This window comes from Macrobrachium nipponense, chromosome 23 (assembly GCF_015104395.2).
Source record: "Macrobrachium nipponense isolate FS-2020 chromosome 23, ASM1510439v2, whole genome shotgun sequence".
Classification (NCBI taxonomy): domain Eukaryota; kingdom Metazoa; phylum Arthropoda; class Malacostraca; order Decapoda; family Palaemonidae; genus Macrobrachium; species Macrobrachium nipponense.
Genome location: NC_061090.1, coordinates 82,031,834 through 82,054,316, shown reverse-complemented (window position 1 = coordinate 82,054,316; position 22,483 = coordinate 82,031,834). Strand labels below are relative to the sequence as shown.

The 22,483-nt window shown below is 39.2% G+C and overlaps 1 protein-coding gene across 1 annotated transcript in view; it reads right to left on the bottom strand.

Annotated features, from left to right (window-relative positions):
• LOC135202209 (mucin-2-like) overlaps positions 1-13,723 on the bottom strand; it is a 360,342-nt gene extending 346,619 nt beyond the window's left edge. Inside the window, exon 1 of the mRNA XM_064231469.1 lies at positions 13,537-13,723. Within this exon, the coding sequence (XP_064087539.1) occupies positions 13,537-13,630 (94 nt within the window). The 5' untranslated portion in view covers positions 13,631-13,723. The remainder of the gene's footprint in view (positions 1-13,536) is intronic.
• Between the last annotated feature and the right edge of the window lie 8,760 nt (positions 13,724-22,483).

The following is a 22,483-nucleotide window of genomic DNA, read 5'->3' as shown; positions in this document are numbered from 1 at the left end:
TCAATCGTTAGACGAGGGTGGAAAGTAAGATGGAAGAAATAGAATATGAAATGAGGTACAGATAAAGGTATGAAAGAGGTTGCCGCTAGGGGCCGAATGGACGCTGCAAAGAACCTTAAGTAACGCCAACAGCAGGCCCCTACAGAGAGAGAGAGAGAGAGAGAGAGAGAGAGAGAGAGAGAGAGAGGGGGGGGGGGGGGGAATTGATTGAAAATCCTTCTGGCGTCGCAACTACTGAGTTACTGACGACTCCGGAGGTAGGTTACTCATCAGTGCCCCTACCCCGTGTGGCTACGGTCTTTACTTGTAAATAGTATACCCATGTCGTCAAAAATGACGGTAATGTAAATAAGAAGGAAGTCGAGTTTCGGCACTGAATACGAGATACCTCAAACTGATCAGTGATCTTCATGGTATTGGGGTCTCTACAATGATCGGCAGCTCTGTATCTTGGCTCACCGGGAAGGGGGGGAAAAAGAAGAAGCAGCAGAGAGAGAGAGAGAGAGAGAGAGAGAGAGAGAGAGAGAGAGAGAGAGAGAGAGAGAGGGAGATTTAATAAACCATTTAAACTTTTCATTTGAAAGCTAAAACAAATTTCTTTGACCCCCTCCCCCTCCTTCTCTCTGGATGAACCCAGCCCCAAGGGCGATAAACCAATTTCCAATCCCCCTGACTCTCTCTTGGCCAACAGATATCTACTCTCCCAAAACGCCCACAGCAGGGGGACACTGCAACGACCTTCGACATAAGAGAAAAACTCTGGCTCGCAAATAACGCTAGAGAGAGAGAGAGAGAGAGAGAGAGAGAGAGAGAGAGAGAGAGAGAGAGAGAGAGAGAGAGAGAGAGAGAGAGAGAGAGAGATACTCAATAAACAAAATCCTTAAGATTAATCACGATTCCACTGGACCCGGCAAAAGCAGAAAGGAAAACACATTACAGCCACGGGAGAATAGGCTCATTCAGCAACCTCCAAAACCCCATCGTTCTACGAATATTCAGCTTCGAAAAACAAAAATTCTCATTTTCATTATTTAAACCAAACCTGAACCTCACTTACCCTGTCACAGCTTGAATGAGCTTTGCATAACCCTTCAAAGGTCAATGAAGTCAAACGAAACGAATTATTCTTCACAGAAGAGAACCATTGCAAATGACACTGCCTTTGTTAGACTGAAGAGATCTAAACAAAATGGGTTTCGTGTCCATTTATTCCATATCAGATCTCGGACAATAATTGTCGGAGTGTTATGCTATGGAATGTCGATCAGTTATGAATACCACGCTCACTTGAATACCTAGAACCTTGAAATTTAGCCAAATTCGTCAAAACTACAGACGGGGAAGAGGGTTAACCGTCGACGTCAAGCTTACTATAGGAGCGGCAGGTAACAGCTTTACCTTTTCCAAAATCAGTTAAGAAGAGGCTTATGGCTGTCTCTGACGAATGACGTGTTGATCTTATATTGAAAACCTTGATGTGAATTTACGGCTGACTAGCAAAACTGCAGCGGCAAAGCTATCTGGAATTTAAGCTCGCCAAAGAATAACGGATTTCAAGGAACTTCGCTTTTTCTAGTCTAATCACAATCGCCGAGTCATTTTTTACAGCCACCATGCCTCGACATCATAGTAAATCCTTTGGTACCTCGTCATTTTTATTAGAATAATAAAGGGTATTCTTTTATTTTTTATTTTCTTTACTTCTTTTAAGTCAATGTTGAGGCCACCAAATAACTCCTTTCCAACGGAACATTCTCTGTCCTAATTCCACCACGGAAACAATATCTCGGGGATCGAAGCAGCAAAACGGTCAGAAGAGATTTTAATTTCCCACAATGGGAAATCATTTGCAGACTCATTCAAGATCACGGACAACGCGGTATTGTGACTTCAGTTGACAAAAAGCACGCGCCTCTCCCACATCCAATGCGAGTAAGTACTATACCGAAATCCCCCGCCAGAGGACTTCCGGTCGCGTGCGTGAAATTGCAAAGACTCGTGAGCTCTAGCGAGAGAATGAGGAAGTTGACAGATACAGCAAAAAAGGCCTTTTCAGCTGCCAAATAATGCTTTGAGTTGCTTCGACTATTTAAGTAAGACTCAGAATGATCACAGAAAACGATTTACCAAAATATATCCAAAGATATACGAAGAGAAATCCCAATGGCCGACGCAGCACTATGCACAGCAATTAACGCGACAGCAGCTGTAATAACAGCGACAGGGAGACCAAGCAAACGCTTCTGTATATAACCCGTGACTGACTCCTCAGCTAACGACCCCCATTGAAAGCCTTCGACGAAATGGATTTACATCTAAGAAACAACAAACAGAATATTGCATGCATTTCCTTACCTCTGGGATGGATTTAAATTGAGCCAGCTTTGTGCTGGCACGGGCTCTTGTGCTACAGCAGCCAGTAAAACCTCTCGGTGTCGCTAAATACTGTTCGTGAGGCCCTATTCAACTTTGAGGAGTCACATAAGCTTTGCCTATATCCATGTGTCTACCACATATAGTAATCATGTAAGTATGTGTATGTTTGGATCGTCTCACGGAATGAGAGGGAATCCAACAAACAACAAGACGCAAAATCCACATACCGAACGAACAGTTTTCGTCGCACATATATGTAATAGGTAAAGTAAAACGCATCCTTGTTCAAAATTCTCCGCTACTGATCACCGGGAGGTTTCGTTCCCCCCCTTGAAACAAGGACAGACACATGCCAATCATTATTCAAATCACTACCATTCACTGCAGGGAGATTTCATTCCTCTGAAACCGACGCAGATGTATACATCAATCAGACTATCGACTGGATGGTAGGTCCTCTGTTCTGTAGCTTGCTCACTCCGGCACAGAGGCAGAAATATCGGTTCCAATGAGAAGTATTTTCCACTCCTAAGCATAGCCTCCCCTATGTCACCTGGGTCATTTCATTTAATGTTGACAGCGTCATTCAACTATTTGTGAGATAAGGGAAATATCTAAGGACTCGATCCTCCTCCCTGACATTATATAGTTTGTTTTGTTTGTTTGTATGGTGTTTTAACGTTGTATGGAACCAGTGGTTAGTCAGCAACGGGACCAACGGCTTTACGTGACTTCCGAACCACGGCGAGAGTGAACTTCTATCACCAGAAATACACATCTCTCACCCCTCAATGGAATGCCCGAGAATCGAACTGGAGGTACAGCGAAAGACATGAAAGGGGTTACAGCTGGGAGTCGAAGGGACGCTGCAAAGAACCTTTAGTAATGCCCACAGAGCACCTCGTGAGACCGCACTACTGTATGGTCTTGGCCTGCCACCTCGGTGGCCGCGAGTTCGGTTCTCAGGCATTCCACTGAGGAGTGAGAGATACGCCAATTTTGGTGATAGAAGTTCACTCCCGACATGGTTCAGAAGTCACGCAAAGCCGCTGTTCCCGTTGCTGAATAACCACTGGTTCCACGCAACGGGAAAACACCACACAAAACAAACAAACAAAAACACACAAACCTAAAATTCCAAGTCCACGAACGAAATGTGAGCATTAGCGGCGGTACATAACTAACTCTCCTTCGCTTTATCTGCAAAGCCATAGATAATAAACCTTCTGCATTGTAGTGAGCCTTCCCTGGAAGCCAGCCTGCTTACGAGACGCAGTCCATTACTACCACTGTAATATCAACGGAGCCACGACATGACTCCCCCGAAAACCACCAGTCTCTAATTGGACCTTCAAAATGAACCTGAGGGAAAATGCCTTCGTAAATTTCCTCTTTTTACTCCCATCAGCTTCCCTCTCAAGGGGGGGAGGGGGGAAGGGGGGGCTTGTTATTCTCAATTTAACAATCTCTCTCGGGATAATAGAAGAGCTGAGGATGGGGGGGGGGGGGGGGGGGGGGGGGGGTGAGGACGTTGCTGCTCCTACCATCACCACTAGTCTCCCTCTTTTCCCTCTGACCAACCGATTTTCGTCGCGTCGTCTACACGTACAGAAATTCGCTCCTTTTTACTGTACCTCCTTTCATATTCTCTTCCTTCCAACTTACTTTCCACCCTCTCCTAACGATTGATTCACAGTGCAACTGCTCTGGGGTTTTCCTGCTGTTGCACCTTTCAAACTTTTACTGTCAATTTCCGTTTCAGCGCTGAAGGACCCCACAGGTCCCAATGTTTGCCCTCAACTCAACAAATAATGAAGAATAATTCTCTCTCTCTCTCTCCCCTTGTTACTTAATGAAGACAAAGGCCTTGCCAGCATGCTTACGTCCACACATTCAGAAACACAGAGGCGGCGCGAACACACTAATGACAGTCCCGTGCTTCTTCTACATTACCCAACCCATACATAAGCTCCGGCGCTATGGCGATAGTCATTAGGCCTTTTCTTCGGAGCAGCCGTATCGCGCGATCTGTTGCTTTCGAAATCCCTGGCAAATCCTCTTAAGGGCTCAAAAGAGAACAGAAAAAGACTATTTTAAGGGAAGAGGGACCCATAAACCCGTAAGAGTTTCAAAAGTAGGTAACTCTTTTAATTCACTCCAAACGATCTTAAAAATACCAAAAACAATATACAAATAAAAAATCTTACCGGTACACTAAGAGAATATTCGCTGTTTAAAATTCCATCAAAAATAGATGAATATAATTGTATGATTATCATAGTCCACTTTGCCTCACATTAGCGCTCACCTTCACGGAGGAATGTAACTCATCCTGTACTCGGGGACATTTTCCTTTAACATGGCGTGTTCCGACCTCGGCTTACTCGGGACGCATGCTAAAATCTACGGTCAAATAGTACGTTGTTTCACCAACGAAAATTAAAATAAATATAGGTTATATTTTATTAGAAATAATTATTCTATACCATTTAACATGCACGTCATTTATTTTTGTTTTTAAATTTTAATTCTAAAAAAAAATCATAAATATCCTATCCAAAAATTCCTATATCATTAACTCGACTTTTAACACTTTTAGACTTTTACATAGGTCTTTCCTAACCCCCCAAAAAAACAACAACAACAACAACAACAGTGGTTTGCAGGCTTACTCCCCGAATAAGCGAAAATGGCTGGCTTCCGGACCAGAGTTTTATCGGTTTACATGCTGATGGCGTCTAGTCTTTCGTGATCACCTCTCTAGTACAGACTTTACATAATATATATATATATATATATATATAATAATATATATAGATATATAGATATATCTATATATAATATTATATATATATAATATATATATATATATATATTATATATATATATATAATTTGTGAGAGAGAGAGAGAGAGAGATGCACGCTGACCCCTGGTCCTGTTTTTCTGCTTCTAATGTGAAGTTTTTCATTTTCTAAACACTTGTTGGAGGAACTCCAATTTCATTGCCAGTCTTGTCCAGGAATGCCTCGTTGATTGCAATAGCCTTAAAGCCAGCCCCATTCACCGTCTTTGTCTTACTGCCTAATGACTGAGCAGATAATGAATGGGGCCGTCAAGGGAAAACTACCTGACGATGTCGCTGTCATTATGTGAGCAGAATGTAGAAGTGTCTTTCAAGGACAATAGTCTGCAAGCACTTTGTCGACAAGGCGGATACCTACTTGCCATTCCTGAAGGCTGGGCAAATCTGACGTGTTTCAAAATGAGACACCATTTGAATTTGTAAAGCATAATTTGTTGAGTACGTCAAGAATCAGTTCGACTCCCGAACGTGTTTCAGTAAGTAACCCGTTATATAATTAATTTTATTTATTCATTTGTTTTTCTTTTTTTTTAGACGAGTGTTCAGTTTCTGCCTTCAGCCTGTTTATAAGTGTGTCGGTACTGTCATCAAAAGGATTACACAAAAATCGTACCACAAATTAAGCTACATATGTCACTTAGAACTACTTAAGATATGGTCTTTGATCGCTATTATTTTTACAATACTATTCGGTATTATAAAATAAACACACACACATACATATATACTACACTATAATATATATATATCTATATATATATATATATATATATATATATATATATATATATATATAATATAATATATATATATATATATATATATATATATATATATATATATATATATATATATATACACACACATACATATATATATATATATAAAACTCCTGTAGAAGCGGCTAAGGGACAAGAATCCTCCGAGTTCGACTCGACAGTTCACGAATTTTTTTAGAACAACTAATCTTCGCGCCAGAACATTCACCACAACACTTCGCGTAAGAGGCAAGTGACAAGTCAGGTTTTCTTCTTCTTTTAAGCGTCCCTCGTCTTACGGGTTCTTTGGCCAATCGCAGGAAATATTGGCAACCGACGGATGTCACCAGTCCACTCCAGATGTGGATCCGGAACTCCAGAACTATGAGTTCGACGAAGCAGACCTCATCATGACAATGCACACCAAACTCACGAACGCACATATATCTACATACGAGATGAAGAGTACTATTAAAAGTCACTTAATGACTGAGTGTTCACAAGTCTTAAGAGAAAAAATTTCCTCCTACCAACAAGGGGATAACACTGAAGAGCCATGGACGCCATATACCGGTACATTTGACAAAAACGGATCGATAATTATAATTGAAGAGAGCGTGGCGCACCGTGTGGGCTCGTGGCCATATATATTGCATCTTGCAAACGAGACGAAGGACTCCTGCAACAACCAAAGAGGGGCAAGCCCTGCCCCCTCAGCGCCCAGTACCCCTCCAATCCCTATTAAGGAATGACTGTATGAGCGCAAATTATGGAGGATGACACGGAATCCTTAACAACGCACAATGTACGTTTGTCAGTATGCCTTGGACAGAGACGCAATTACAACCCCCCCCCCCTGCCCCCCAGGGGTTCACACCACACCCAGATCTTTTCATTGGCTTTGTCTTTTATTTACTAAGCTGTGACCAAATCATTTAAAATGCCACGGGCCTTCATTCTCGAGAAACACATCCAGTTTAAAGGAACATGAATGCATTCCATTTCTGAGGACCTGACGACAATGAAGATTTCTTTTTTATCATTCTAACATGTTTTGAAGAAGACTCTTCATGCAGCTGACTCACACCTCAAATGCTGGAGAAAAAACTCGACTTCAATGACATTTCTTGTTCCAGACCTTAGTACTCCATCTCTGACATTGCTAATCATGCACTAAGTGCCCAGAAAACAGAAGTCAGTACACTAAATGCCGGCAAAGGAATGATAAAATTACACAGAAAAACAAGGAAACACAAGTCATTAGGCTAAGTACCCGAACAACCTGTAAATGGGAATATAAACTTTAGGCCAAATGCCAAGCGCTATTAGGCACCTATGAGGAGGTCATTAGCGCTGAAAATTAAATTGAAAGTAAAAAGGCTTTAGGGTGTAACAGAAGGAAAACTTCGCAGTTGCACTATGAAGCAACTGTTAGGAGAGGGTGGAAAGTACGATAATATGAACAGAGATACAGTAAAAGGAACGAAAGGGGTTGCAGCTGGGGGCCGTAGGGACGCCGCAAAGAACCGTAAGTAATGCCTACAGTGCCCCGAGTGAAGTGCATTGACATCATCCATCTCCCTTTGGGTAAAAAAAATCACAAATCAACAAACCAATCCGAAGAAGAACAAGTCAATACACTAAATGGCCAAGCTATAAATTTATAACACCAAAATTCAAAGAAATGAGACATTGCACTAAATGAAACAGAGATCATTGATGCTTCATAAAGAAAGGTCCGGTGAAGTATAATTAGTTAGTTAATCTCACAATCGCTCACCGACGATACGTTTGTAAAACTCTGGTAGCCTATATGTATTTCCTAAAGGAATTATGGTCGAAGTTACTGCTCTGCTCACTTTGTTTGGTTTTATGTACAGCCTTCCACAGGGATGATTCCGTCTCTGGAGGGCCCTTGTAGGCTTTCAAAACAAGCTGCTTCTTTTATTTTATAATTGTTTTTTAGTTTTCTCTCGTCAGTACCGTAGCTCCAGCAGAATAGGAGTCTTTGTTTTTTTGTTTTTGTTTTTTTTTGTTTTTTAATTTGCTTTCTTCTTGTATGATGTTCACTTCAGGCCGTATTATGTTGTATAGTCTTCGTGCACAATGTTCAAATGTTCACTCACCCGACTTACAATTTGTTCTAGCTTAAGATAGTCTATATGCTTCACTTCACAATATTCATTTCAGGTCTAAAGAAGCTTAAGCAGTTTCTCAGAAATCTTGGTTCACCATATTTGAGCGCTTTAAAGACTGTAAGAAGTATTTTGTATTCTATTCTTGCTTTTACTGGGAACCAATGTAGCTCAATGAGTGCCGGGGTTATTCTGTCACGGGAACATCGTCCTTTTATAAATCTGACAGTTCTATTTCGTTCTCAATGAAACCAACGCGAAGGCCCTCTGTGAAATTCCGACTTTACAAATCTCCAGTCTCCGGTTTCATCAATCTCATCAAAGAACAAAGAAAGGCTGGGTTTTCGAACTCAACCGGTGCCCACACTGACAAAGTACTACTACGTATTTTACCAGGGTTTAGCATGCTAGGCATGTCCGAACCATTTACACACTACAGAGAGCCCCTTTCCATCGCATCTACATAAAAGAGGATTAATAATTCCTCTGGTGGCATCACATCTCACTCAATCCCGCCACCTGACTCTTAATATCCTTCTTAAAGTTTGACTCCAAAACCGGCAAAATCGTTTATATTTATTTAACCCTATCAAAGTTCACGCTTGTATAGCAATATAAACCTCAACGTTTTTCAAGCTGTATATTTTACTTTCACCTCCTACATGAATCGCCTATTATTAAAAAAAAAAGAAAAGAGGCACATTACTATCATGACATCTTACCAAACACGGCTGCTGTACAACCACCACCGCAAATGAATTTGAGGCCTTGAAAGCACATTCCTATTCATAAACCAGCCTCGCGCGGCTCCGCACAAGCCTCAGAGTGACGACCTTCACTGCTTCGGCCTCCACCGATTGCTCGTAACATCCTCAAATGACTAATAACTGAATCCCCATCCACGTCATCAGACCACCAAAGCACTGGCTCATCTTGTCACTGGAGCATTTTGAGGCGTCTCGTCTCCTCCCCACACCTACACCTGTGTCGTTCGGTTAAGCGCTCTCGGCTTTGCATAGCAATAGGGACGAGTTTGCTTCCGTTGTCTCTGCGCTCCCTTTGTCAACTGTGTTTTCAAGATAAAAGAAGAAGCAGAAATGCGAACACGACTAAGCTTGCCATTTTCGACTGAACGCTCCAAAAGTCCAGTGATATTTCCGGAAAACGCCGAACCCAGAAAAATATAAGAAAAAGGTTAATAGACACCGCAGAAAACCAGTTCCATAAAGGGCTCTATTATTTATGCTTTCGAATCTGAACGTGCATACTTACGTAACCAAGTCAAGTGGTCTACAATACAATATACCCATATTGTGCAACAGATTTTTCTGAATCTATTCCAGTCAATCTACCAAAATCCGAACCATATCTAATCTCAATTTCATGTTTTGGACACAATAATTTCAACTGCCCTTAATAAAAGAACCCCTGAATCAGATGCAAAACAATTAGGAAAAAATATAGCTTAGCGAGCATCATAGTAGTACTGTTACACTATTATAGAAGGGTAGCATCTGATGTTTGTCCAGTTCGGACTCCCTCTCTCTAGACCAGTCGAAGTTATTTTCAATGGCTGCATACAGAGCCAACCGAGAATAGCGAAACTTTTTTTTTTTTTTCCACGTGTTACATTAGTGTGCTTTGGCCCTTTCGTTCGCCATTTAAAAGCTAATTGCGCTGTTTATTTCGAAGCTCTATATCTAAAACGATCAAAGGTATTCGATGTCAAAGCCCACATTACATGGGACTCGTATGTGCGCAATAACAATGCGCCACTATAATGGGACCGAATTATAAATATCATTGCGTAATCTACGCAAGTGATGACCAGCAAAAATTCCGGTTTTCGTTGTGAAAAAAAAAGGTAACGAAGCTCATAGTATTATTGAGTGTCTCCGATGGGCAACGGCACCATTTCAAAATGGGCAAATTCAATTACGTGAAACATCGGTTGGTTGATGTTTATAATCACCGTCATCGGGACAGCTGATACCAATAGGATCCATCATCGACCAAAAACCGAAGGGGAGAGGGAAAGGGGGGGGAGGGAAAGGGGGGGGAGGGAGGGGAGGGGGGGAGTGTTGTGTTTTTCGCATAGTACTATGTCACTGCATTTAACAAGATCCTTTTATGATTAGCAACACGTAAACAAAATTACAGGACAACAATAATCAGCAGTCAATTAACAAACTCTTATTGTAGGAGGAGTTACAAGGATTAGGATGTCTCAAAGACTTATTAGTCCACCCGAGGAGACATCGTGCGCTCACTTATCTGTAGGAGCAGGTTTTACTGTGAATTCAGTGTCCTAATGATTCTGTCTAGCTTTCTTTTAAACTCTTCTACACTGTTGCGGTTTACAACTTCTGGTGGCAGTTTATTCCACGTATCACGTTTCTTGTAAGTATGATTATCGGGATATCAAAGGATTACTCTCTCTCTCTCTCTCTCTCTCTCTGAATTTCTACAAGGCGATATCTCATTGCTGCAAAACCACGGAACCCCAACAGACTACAACCTCCTACTTTCAATGTGTTCTAGTCATCAATCATCGTATAAGTTAACTGTGTCCCTTCCCCCTCCCCCCGTCATTTCCTCTCTTATCTCAAGTGCACCATTTGTAGCTTACTCTGACGGGGCGGGACCAATGCATTTTCCTAGTTCCCTCTGGAATGACCAATAAGTGTCTTTCTGAAGCTTTCACAAGTCACATCTCTCTTTCAAAAAAAAAAAATAATAATAAAAAAATAAATAAATAAAAAAACTAAATAATTAAATAAATAAAAAAAAAACAGTACTCTTAAACACGCACATTACTTCTCTCTACAACAACTTCCGAAAAACCAGATATTAGCAAGTTACTAGAAAACGGGCGCCAGGGAATTTTAGCCACTGGAAATCCTGGCCTCTGGTTCCGGCCCTCTGAGTGCATCAGTTTCACTGGAAATAATTATGGCTGTAATACCTCATATCACATTCTTAATTACCTATTATCAATGGAACAATAGCAGAGTATAGTCTATTGAAAAACTCATTTTAGGCATAAGCTGCAATCTCTGAGACACCCGCAATTTGTAAGAACCTACGAAAGTAGTCAACCAGCTCAACAGTAACGAGAGAAAGTTACACTAACAAAAAAAGGGAGTTATTCATCTACTGCAACAAATACATAAACTAAAGAGAATTGGTTGTTATAAAACAAATTCACTGACTATAACTCGGTTTTTTTTCCATCTGTCCACCCGCCTGTGGTGTTTGCGTATGGTAACACTGCGTCTCGGTCTTTAGTTAGTTACATTTAGCTTGCATTCAACAATAATAACAATATCCTAGTTCGAATATTAACGGTATAATTCGCATACAGTAAATTATTAAAACATTTTTCAGTTGCAAATTGACACCCAGATATCCTTTTATTTACCTAAAACTTATACATAGCGTAACTATATAAAGCCCGGGTGTCAGTGTTACCATGCGCGACCACCACAGGCGGATGGACAGATGCAAAAAAAAAAAAAAAAAAAAAAAAAAAAAAAAAAAAAAAAAAAAAAAAAAAAAAAAACAGAGTATAGACGCACTGCACTCTATCATGACAATCCAAGAAAAGGGCCAAAATTCAAACTCGTATGAGCTTGCGCTACAATTTATGCACCTGGTAATTAGTCTGTTTAGCATAGTGTTACTCTTTTATTGTCATATATGTTCCTTCTCGTATATTATCTCATTTCGTCATTAAATCGCTGATAATTAACAGCAATACGCCACTACACTATTAATACCACTGCATATAGATTTACGCACAAAACACCATTCTGTATGGTGCAGGCAACGCCCAAATTACAGTGATTTACTAATAAGCATAGCACCTAAACAGTATTTTTATTAATTTGACTGATTTCCAATTAACCCTTCAGTTTCCACTAGCTTTAGCACAAATCTCACAATGACGAAATGCATCCGGATATCGCTGTTCAGTACAAATTTATCCGCTGAAGAACTTCATATATATATGTATGTAGAACTAAGAGCCTACTAAGGGCAGTTAGCACATTAGTAACCAGCATGGAAGACCCACCACTTCTACATCATATTTAAATCAGGTCTTAGATAGTTCAGGAATGCTCATTATAATAACAAAGGTCTACTACTATCTATGGTTAGAATGATTTCCTCTGACTTTGAACGTACAAAATTCCCTTTCTCGACGATACAAAACATTAAAAATAAATTTTAAAATAATGCTTTAGCATTAAAATGTTCTTTAAAAATCATCTTTAACCAGCCCTTTGGAAGGTGGTGCCTTGGTAAAACTGAATGATATCAGCTCTTCTCTAATCGATGGCCCGTAAAGGCTGGCAGAGTCTGGTTACACTTGACTGCTCTACAAACAACTGATGATTACGACTTTTAACTGGTGTCGTGCAATAATGCCTTTTTTTTTTAAATTCAGTTTCATAACGGGTTTGCTTATAAGCAGAACATAAGGGCACAGACTAGCACAAACATAGTGTTCATGACGTCACCCGTTGCTGACATATTCACATGTACTACGTGACACTTTGTAATGATCTATCTGTCAAGAACAATAACGTTACATTACACATTGCAGTACAAACATACAAAGTGCATTCACTAACTTTAGCTCTAAATATAGATAACTCTTCTTGTTTATATTTTCCACATGTGAATCTGAGGGTCGTTTAGTGGGAGAGACTATTTTAGCACTAAAACCATGTTGGAACATAATTATATGCCCAAGTTACCTAGCGTGGGGCATGATCTGGGACACGAGAGAAGCAAAACCGTAATACCTGAAATATATTATATACTGTAATATATATATATATATATATATATATATATATATATATATAGATATATATATATATATATATATACACACACAGAAAACAGGTTCTAAAAATATTAGAACATGACCAGTCTCTCTCGCGCGCTAACTGCAACTCACGAGAAAGTTTTGCTGCAGGCGAAACATATAATAAAGGCAATCTCTGTTTCCGCATGCTAATCTAGAGATAATACAGCATTAATTAGGATACCTCTTCTTTAAATATTCTAGTGCATGAAGGCCTTGTTCTTATGAAAGAAAACAAATAATTGTTTATGGAAAATAAGAAAAGAGGGGCATGCGGACGATCCGAAACAAAGGCTAAGACTACGACAACACAAACATAAACAAAGTAACCGTCTTTAGTCTCCAAAGAAATAAACGATGGGGGATATTGAAAATGCCTGAGCCCTCCACAATACAAAATCACACAGAGCAAAATTTGTAACACAAGGAATAAGGAAGGAAGGAAAAGGCCTCGGGTGTTCTCCTCTGAGCGAGGAAGTAGAAAAACAACACGGCTGCTGTGAGAGCGACCGTCCACTCGTCTTACCTTTCGTATCTCCGCTATTTAACTCCCATCCATGAACGTGGACGACGAAGGCGTAAACTATAACCACACATATGTGGCTGAATCCCTTGAACATGATTCAACCATTTAAAAAACGTAAATAACCTCAATCGAACGCGACGTATGCATCCAAGAGGGTCGCGCACCCTCCCACTGAAACTGCTCAATTCACACTGAGTCAGCTCGAGTCACACAGAGACCATAGACCGAGAGTTACCGATGCGAACAGTGGAGACGTTGCCAGTTTTTTTTTAAATACTTCGCCTTTCATAATTGATGTTCGCCTCATTCATTAATTCATTTTATTCCTTTGAGCAATATATTTTAACATCAGTTAAGCACACGATGTTTAAGCAATCACCAGACGGCTTTTCTCGAGCAATTCATTCATCTGCACTACCAACTGCAGTTGCCAAGTAGTGTATTGCATTTTGCATTCTCGTCAGCAGATTTCCATCGAATTGTCATTCTTCAAAGTTTCCTATGGTGTTATCGATGGACACCTTGTTGGGGGGGGGGGGGGGGCGAGGAATACGAGTAGATATTTCTTTGTTACATCAAGTAGTCAACCATGGTGGTACAAGGCGTCCTTTCACGCATCATTTCTCAGTAGGTATAACAGTTACAAACGGGACAATATAGCATGAAAATGGAAGGCACGTAAAAATTGACATTAGGAGAGAGAGAGAGAGAATGGCTGTCGCATCACGTTTAAAAATCTCATTTAACTAAACGTTAAGTTTTGAGTATCGTGATAGCTGTAACAATTCTTTTGTCATGTTATTTGAAGTACAGAGGAAATCAATTGCTTAAATACTAGAGTCCCAATAGTGTGTGGCAAGTCAAGAAGGGTAATACAAATATTGGTTGTTTGAGCACACGTTATTAATGTGGGTAGTTGGGTGTGTTCGAAAATGTTACACATGCACACACACACACACACACACACATATATATATATATATATATATATATATATATATATATATATATATATATGTGTGTGTGTGTTGTGTGTGTGTGTGTGTGTGTGTGTATGTGTGTATAATATTAAATAAGTCAGCATTGTGATACAAGTCGTGGTTTTGACAACTAATTAAAATTAATTCATAAAATCAACAGAAATAGCAATAAGGAGGTAATAAATATAATATATTGTGAATATAGTGAATAGAATAAGAAAACATAGACCGATCGCTGGGTGCTAAAATTGAGGAAATGAATAAACGTTATAAAGTAGGTTGCAAGCGAAGGATTTTAGACTTTGGATTAATTTGTAGATTGTGGTATGGACCAACGTTTCATAAATTTCCTTCAACAGGATTCACAAACTTCACAAGATCCGATGAAACCAATTATACGCTTCCCAGCTTTTTCTTAAAATCAAAAAGATGTCCTTTAACATACGCCACAACATCCTAAGAAAAACGCACTCTCTGGAGCGTACCTGTACAAAGCTATAGGTCTAGAAATTGTCACTTCCAAGCATACACAATCACAGAATGATCATTCTTGCTTTGGGAATGGATTTTTCTGACACACCTTCGTGCTAAAACGTCTAATAATTAATGAAACATGAATTTCCTTTGTCTTTTGACACATAAACTGTTCGGGCAGCCTATTGCGAATTCACGAATGAAGGAAACAATCATGATTTGAATCTATTGCTCTTGCTACGTGTGTGTGTGTGTGTGTGTTTGTGTTGATAATTATAGATTGATTTCATTTTATGAAATGTTGGCTGCCAAGCCAAGCACTGGGGTACTTTTAGTCATCCAGCATTTCAGAGGGTGAAAAGAGCTAGCTGATATGTACAGCAACATAATGAGATCTAGAAAAAAAGATGATATTCGAGGATCTGTAAGTGAAATTCAGAGGAAGTCCCATAACTGCTTGAAGAAGTTACAATTGGAGAAGTGTGACAGAAGACTGCAGAAAGGAAGTGTAATGAAACTAGGCCTTTTATTATTATGTAAATGTTGGTTACTTATCCAAGTGAACTACAGTAGATTCACATCAGCCGTGCATTCGATGTCTAGGCCAGTCCCTTACGACGCTCCTGATTGGCTGTTGATAAGCCAATGACAAGACTGGAAACTCTGTCTCTCTCGAGAGTTCACGTTGGTAGGTTCTATGATCCACCTCCCCTCAGGGATACGTCTTTCAGGAGAGGTGGAACATATATCCTGTCTATGTGAACTCTCTCTCGAGAGAGAGTTTCCAGCACTGTGATTGGCTTATCAACAGCCAATCAGGAGCGTCGTAAGAGACTGGCCTAGAAATCAAATGCACGGTTGATGGAATCTACTATAGTACAGCGGTCGCCAACCTTTCGAAATTCATGGACCGCTAAATGTACAATTTTAGATTTGCTGGACCACTAATATGAATTTTAAACAAAAGGGTAAATGTATTTATTTGATATGCATTTTATGTATATACTACATTAGGATCAATTCATATTTATAAAGTTTAATTTATTGTAATTAATAATGCTGTTAGTTTATAAATGCAGTTTTTTTCTGCTAAATGCTTGATCCAAATTTCTTATTCTAAATCGCCATAAAATGCTAAATCTAACATTAAAAATGCTAAATTGGCAACACTGGTCTCTCTGTCTTCTGTGCCATTGTATTAGGGTTGCCTGAGGAGGTTTTAAGAAAACAAAAATTGAAATAATGTCCCAAAATTTACTCATGGACCACCAGTGGTCCGTGGACCACCGGTTGGCGACCGCTGAAATATAGTAGATTCACATCAACCGTGCATTGACGTCTAGGCCAGTCCCTTACGACGCTCCTGATTGGCTGTTGATAAGCCAGTCACAGGCAGGGTGTATGTTCTACCTCTCCTGAAAGACGTATTCCCCAGGAGAGGTGGAACATATTTCCTGCTAATGTGAACTCTCTCGAGAGGCTGAGAGTTTCCAGCCCTGTGATTGGCTTTTCAACACCCTATCAGGAACGTCATAAGGGACTGGCCTAGACGTTAAATGCACGGTTGATGTGAATCTACTATAGTACATATACCTTATTAAAAGGTATTACTCGTAACGTTGGCCGTTGTGCCTACAATTTAAATCTTGTCTTCTAGTGGCAATGCTGCCATATCCACAGGACTGCAATGTAATGTTGCCAATCTACAAAATAACAATTACAACAGGAGGCGTGAAAGGAGGTTAAGTAAAAAGCTGAAAGTGAATGCAGCATTAGGCCGAAGGGACGCTGCTCACACATTGCTTAGGTGCACTGACTGCACTGTCCCAATACGATGCATATTATTATATCAATAATTTATGGTCTGTAGATTCATTGGAAATGAGACAAAATTTGCTTTGAAAAAACTACAGTTTTATTAGGCCATCTTTCCATTTGTTTTTAGATATTGACGTTAATAAAAAGAAATAAAGAACCTAAATATGGTGACGTGAAACAAATAGTAAAATATTCAAGATAACGGTCGAAGTAACTTTTAAGAGTTCTCTGAGCTGTGCTACCATTTTCGTTTTATTCCGATATTAGCAGCATTTACGTTTACATAAAAAATATCATTCCTTGTTTGACCGTGTTTAAATTCTCTCTCTCTCTATGATGCAAACACAATTCTATATATATCATATACATGGTATATATAAGAGTGTGTGTGTGTGTGTGTGTGTGTGTGTGTGTGTGTGTGTGCAGGAGGACACATACAGAAATCCCAAAAACCCTGGACCAGGCAGTTAGTTAGTTAGAGAGATAGATAGAAGCCGGCCACATCCATGGCCGGAATTCAGAGTAATCGCAGTCCGTGAAAATTCGACTGAATTGGTCCGAGCAGGCGGAAGGGCCCAGGAGAGATAGCCGAACGCAAACTCTACCACGCCGCAAATTGATGGTAACTCCCATTACCATAAATTATCATATCAAAATGGGAGTCATTAATTATTTTCGGATGCCAGAGTGACTGAGGCAGCAAAGTATGAAATTTTCTTTCTATTGAAGTTGTTCAACGTTGTTGGTTTTGTTGTTGTTGCTGACGCTGGTGGTGTTGTTTCGGGAGTCTAGGTGTCACTGTACTCGGTTCATAATGGTTTCCTGAAATGAAATTCTGCTGGATTTGAAAAGTGCTCATTTTTTCCTCATTTATATTTATTATGTACTTCATCTCTATTGATCGCTTGCTTTTCAAATACATTGGATTGGACCAACTGATTTCATATTTAAGGGTTTCTTAATTACTGGGGTTTGAGGGCTCAAGATGATGATGAAAACCGAAGTAAGACTTATTTTAATCTATGCATATTCGACATTGATGGGAGACTCTTAGACAGACCGACAGACAGAAACGGTTGCTGCACAGGGTGTTTAAAGCAGAAGTCAACTATCATTCATATTGTTATCATTTCAGCAGATGAAACCTATTGATACGGAACAAGCCCACAGCAACCTCTTGAAATTCAAGCTTCTAAAGAATGTTGGTTTCAACCTCCCACCGCAGACCCCACACTGTAGCAGTAACTGATCATGATACAGAACCATTGATTTTTCATCGGCCAGGTTGAGACGCGAACCCGCGACATCTGAGTGGCATACCACGACACTAACCACTATCCCAGCTAAACAATTACCCACTGAGCCACTTCTCACAAATTGAATAAACCCGAGAAGATTAAGCTACACAGATTGGGAGGAGACCAGATGAGGTCTCCCAACTGTTTGTTGAAAACATAGCTGGCGGCCGTTGACCCACAAAGCGATACATTTTCTGATTTCCGTTTTATTTTGCATTTTTAGAGATAAAATCATATTCTTGAATGAGGACCTGAGAAGAGCATAGAGGGAAATGAGAATAAAATGTGGTCAGGGGTTCAGCATACGGAGTGGAAGGGGTAGATGACTGCCATTATGTCAAATTTGAGAATGGGGTCAAAGAGTCAAGGGTTTTTGTTGTAATGGGATGATGGCAGCTTTGTTATTTACCAAAGCACCTATAGATGACTCGCTAGTATTATCTAGTACCGTAGATAGCAGAAAAATGGATACACCACTCCCTGGTAACTCCTTGACAGAATTGGTGACGACATTGTGTAGAGATTTGTAAATCTCAGTTCAACTAAAAATATTGTTCACAAGGTATCGGTATGGTCACGGGCTACCCTGTATCATCTGTATCGACTTTAAATGGCCCACGAAATGCAACATAGTGCACACATACTGATGACATATGTGGCCGGGAACGAAACTGTAAGCACTTTCTTTGGTAGATGAAATGATTCGTCGGCAGCAGCAAAATTTACCACAGAAATGGAAAGCGATTGCCATAAACGCGCTGGAAACTGGTTCTAGATTCGCTCTCTCTCTCTATATATATATATATATATATATATATATATATATATATATATATATATATATATATATATATATATATATAAAACCTGCCGCTAATTTCGCTCAAGTGCATTTTATTCGGACTGCCACAATGAAGTAAAAGAAAGTATTTCCATCATATCTCCATGCGCATTATGGGTATGGAATTAACAGCTGAAGTCCGAGATGCGGCCATAGAGCAGCGATTGATACGCGACAAAAATAAAGTCGCTTGTGTTGCCATACAATGACGACTACGAGACATTCCCCAAGGGAAAAAATCCAACCTCTCGAATAAAAATGAGAACGAACGAAAAAGGCGAATATACAAAAATGATGGAACACAATAAAAATTGAAAGAAATGAAAAGGGAAGAAGGAGAGGGTGCCACGAAGAACTGCACCCCATGATGAGGATAAAAGAGAAGTATAATGGGAAAAGAAGATAAGGGAAAATGGAAAATACGACGGAATAGAAAGGAGGGAAGGGGCGCTTGAGTCGCGGCGAGACGAAAAAGTCAGGGGGCAGAGGAGGATAGGAGGGTAAGGGTGCCGCACATCCAGCAGCGCGAGGGAAGAAGGGTGAGTTGGAAACGACGCGAAATTCTGCAGAAATGAGGAAGCTTTTTCTCACAGATTTGGAAACTTGAGCGAAGAGAGAGACGGGATTAAAACATAAACTACGCAAGGGGAAAAGACGGGAGTGATTTCACTAATGAGAAGAGACGAGATGGCTTCAAGGGGAATGAATCATTTTACAGAGGAAACAGGACGGCTATTGGAGGGAAGTCTTCATCTTCGTCTTCCTCTCCTTCTTCAAAACGCATAACTAGAAGCGCTGACCTCATGAGTCTCGTTCATGTTCATTTGACTGTCTGTCTGCCATGGATGATCAACGATTTATAGCATTGCAATAATTACAGGAACTTGTTGATGACGTATAGTTAAATTGTTTTGTTTTAGTTTTAGTACAATATATGTGTAATTGAAATTCATTTAGTTTGTATAAGAGATTGTACAAAATCTACTGTACTTAATTTTGTAATTTGGATCAAATACTTTTTTTGTAAAATCCATATTATTTTGTATTGTGGTCAATAAAAATATCTATCTATCTATCTATTTCTAAATACAGTACGGTGCTATCAGTCAGGCAATGTGAACAAGGCGTGATCCGACCTCCAGCTTACGTGGGATGCGTTCAAGAATTTCCCCTCACGCATACGTTGTAAACATTATATTCCTAACAGTAAATGAAAACGTGCTGAAATCTACGGTCAAATAGAGCTTTGTTTCACCAACGAAAATTAAAATAAATACCCTATATTTTATCATAAATAATTTTTCTGTACGTTTAACATGCACGTTACTTGATTCTTACATTTTTATTCTAATAAATACAACATAAATATCCTATCCTCAAATTCCTGCATCTTTAACTCGACGCGAAAAACCCTTTTCAGATCTCTTCATGGAGGCTCTTCCACAGATCTTCCCTACCCCCTCAACATCAAGACCAACAACATCAACAGCAACAACAACAAAGTATAGTTTGTAGGCTTACTCCCCGAGTAGGCGAAAATAAGGAAAGAAAGGTTTAACTGGCGAATCGCTGTCTGTCGATGATTCAATAATAATTCCTTCTATAGCTGGTTCACTTAAGGTAGATTCTTGGATGAGCCCTATGCTTACAAGACGTTTGTTTGGCGACCGCTGATTGGCTGGTACCGGGAGCTAGGCAGCTCCCAGCCAATCAGAGGCCGCCAAACAAACTTCTCGCAGGCATAGGGCTCACCCAAGAATCTACCTTAGGTGAACCAACTATAGGAATCTTGCAGTCGGGATGCTGTTGTATCCAGAACTCAGCATTTTAACAACGAATCCTCTTTTGGTCAGGGATGCAGATTACCCATGAATACTATAATATAATATATATATATATATATATATATATATATATATATATAATATATATATATATATATATATAAGCGAATGCCACAGGAAAATGATAGTCAGAAATCCAAGGGCTTTCGTCTTTACCAAGACATTCGTTCCTTGACATGTCTTAGTAAAGACGAAAGCGCTTGGATTTGACTATCATTTTCCTGTGGTATTCGCTTATTTAATGAAGTCACGTGCATCTACTGTGATTTTAAGCATATATATATATATATATATATATATATATATATATATATATATATATATATATACATATATTCATAAGCCTTCAAATATCAGTCGAATACTCACAAACACAGGGTAACATTGCATTCAATTATACTAAGTCTATTAAGAACTTCAATACTAGAGCTGTAGAGAATATTCCCTGATCATATAAAGAAAACGGATGCAAAGATAACTTTCATACACATAATAACAGGCAATTTAGATATTCTCAATTATGACACTCTTATGTAAATGTTTTTTAACACGTCTCTAAAATTACATATACACACACACACTACACATATATATATATATATATATATATATATATATATAATATATATATATATATATACATATATATATATATATATATATATATATATATATATATATATATATATATCACATATATATGTATGTATGTATACACACACACACCACACAATATATATATATATCTATATATATATAATATTATAGACCACCCAGAATAACAGAAACAAAATTTCTATACAGAGATTTAAAAAAAAAATAAAGTCGAACAAAATCTTTCGTCTAACGATACTTCATGCTTTCAAGGCATTAACCGCTCAAGTAGGAGGATGGGGGCTTCCAACTGCAACTGATTTTCATTATCGAGTAGTTGGTCACCCAATTAAAAATGATCGCGATATTTCGTTTTCATGCTGACACTCTCACTTGATTTATCTAAAGTTCTCCCAGGTCATCAGACCACCAGTAATCAACCACCCTGTCGCAACTAAGCCACGTAAAATGTCATCATTCCATGTTGTACATCATATGTCTTGTAGTGACCAACCAGACTGACACATTTGATTATTTCGAGAAAAATTGTAACGTAACTGAAGTTCGAACGATTCACGAAGTGAGGTATTTTCCAGGAGAATCTCATTTTCAGCGACAATTCAACGCTCTTTTTTTTTTTACATGACAAACACATTTTCCCTCTCACTTTCCCCGCTTGTCATGTTGCACGATGTTACTTCCAAGAATCAGAAGACAAAGCCCTTTCTTTCTATCTGGTGCTTCCAGCTGGGCCTTAGTTCAAAGATAATGTGTGCTGAAAAAAGCAGAGTGAGATGTGAATTTGGGTAACAAAATGAATGACTAAATGTAAAACGAATACCGTTCAAGTAAAATTTTCAAAATTGTTTATTTCTGATGCATAATACTAAAGAGACAATAAATTATGTCCCCCTTCAACGTGGACAGGAAACAAAAAAAGGCGTCCTTTTGTTGTCACGTCGTCTCTCGTTTCCTTTGTTACTCTTCAGCAAAGCAAATCGAATATGGTCGTTGCAGAAACAAAAACATTTTTCTGTAGTTTGCAAAAAAGCGCTTTCCTTTCTTTCTCTCGCTGTATTTCACCCTTACCAACCGTTG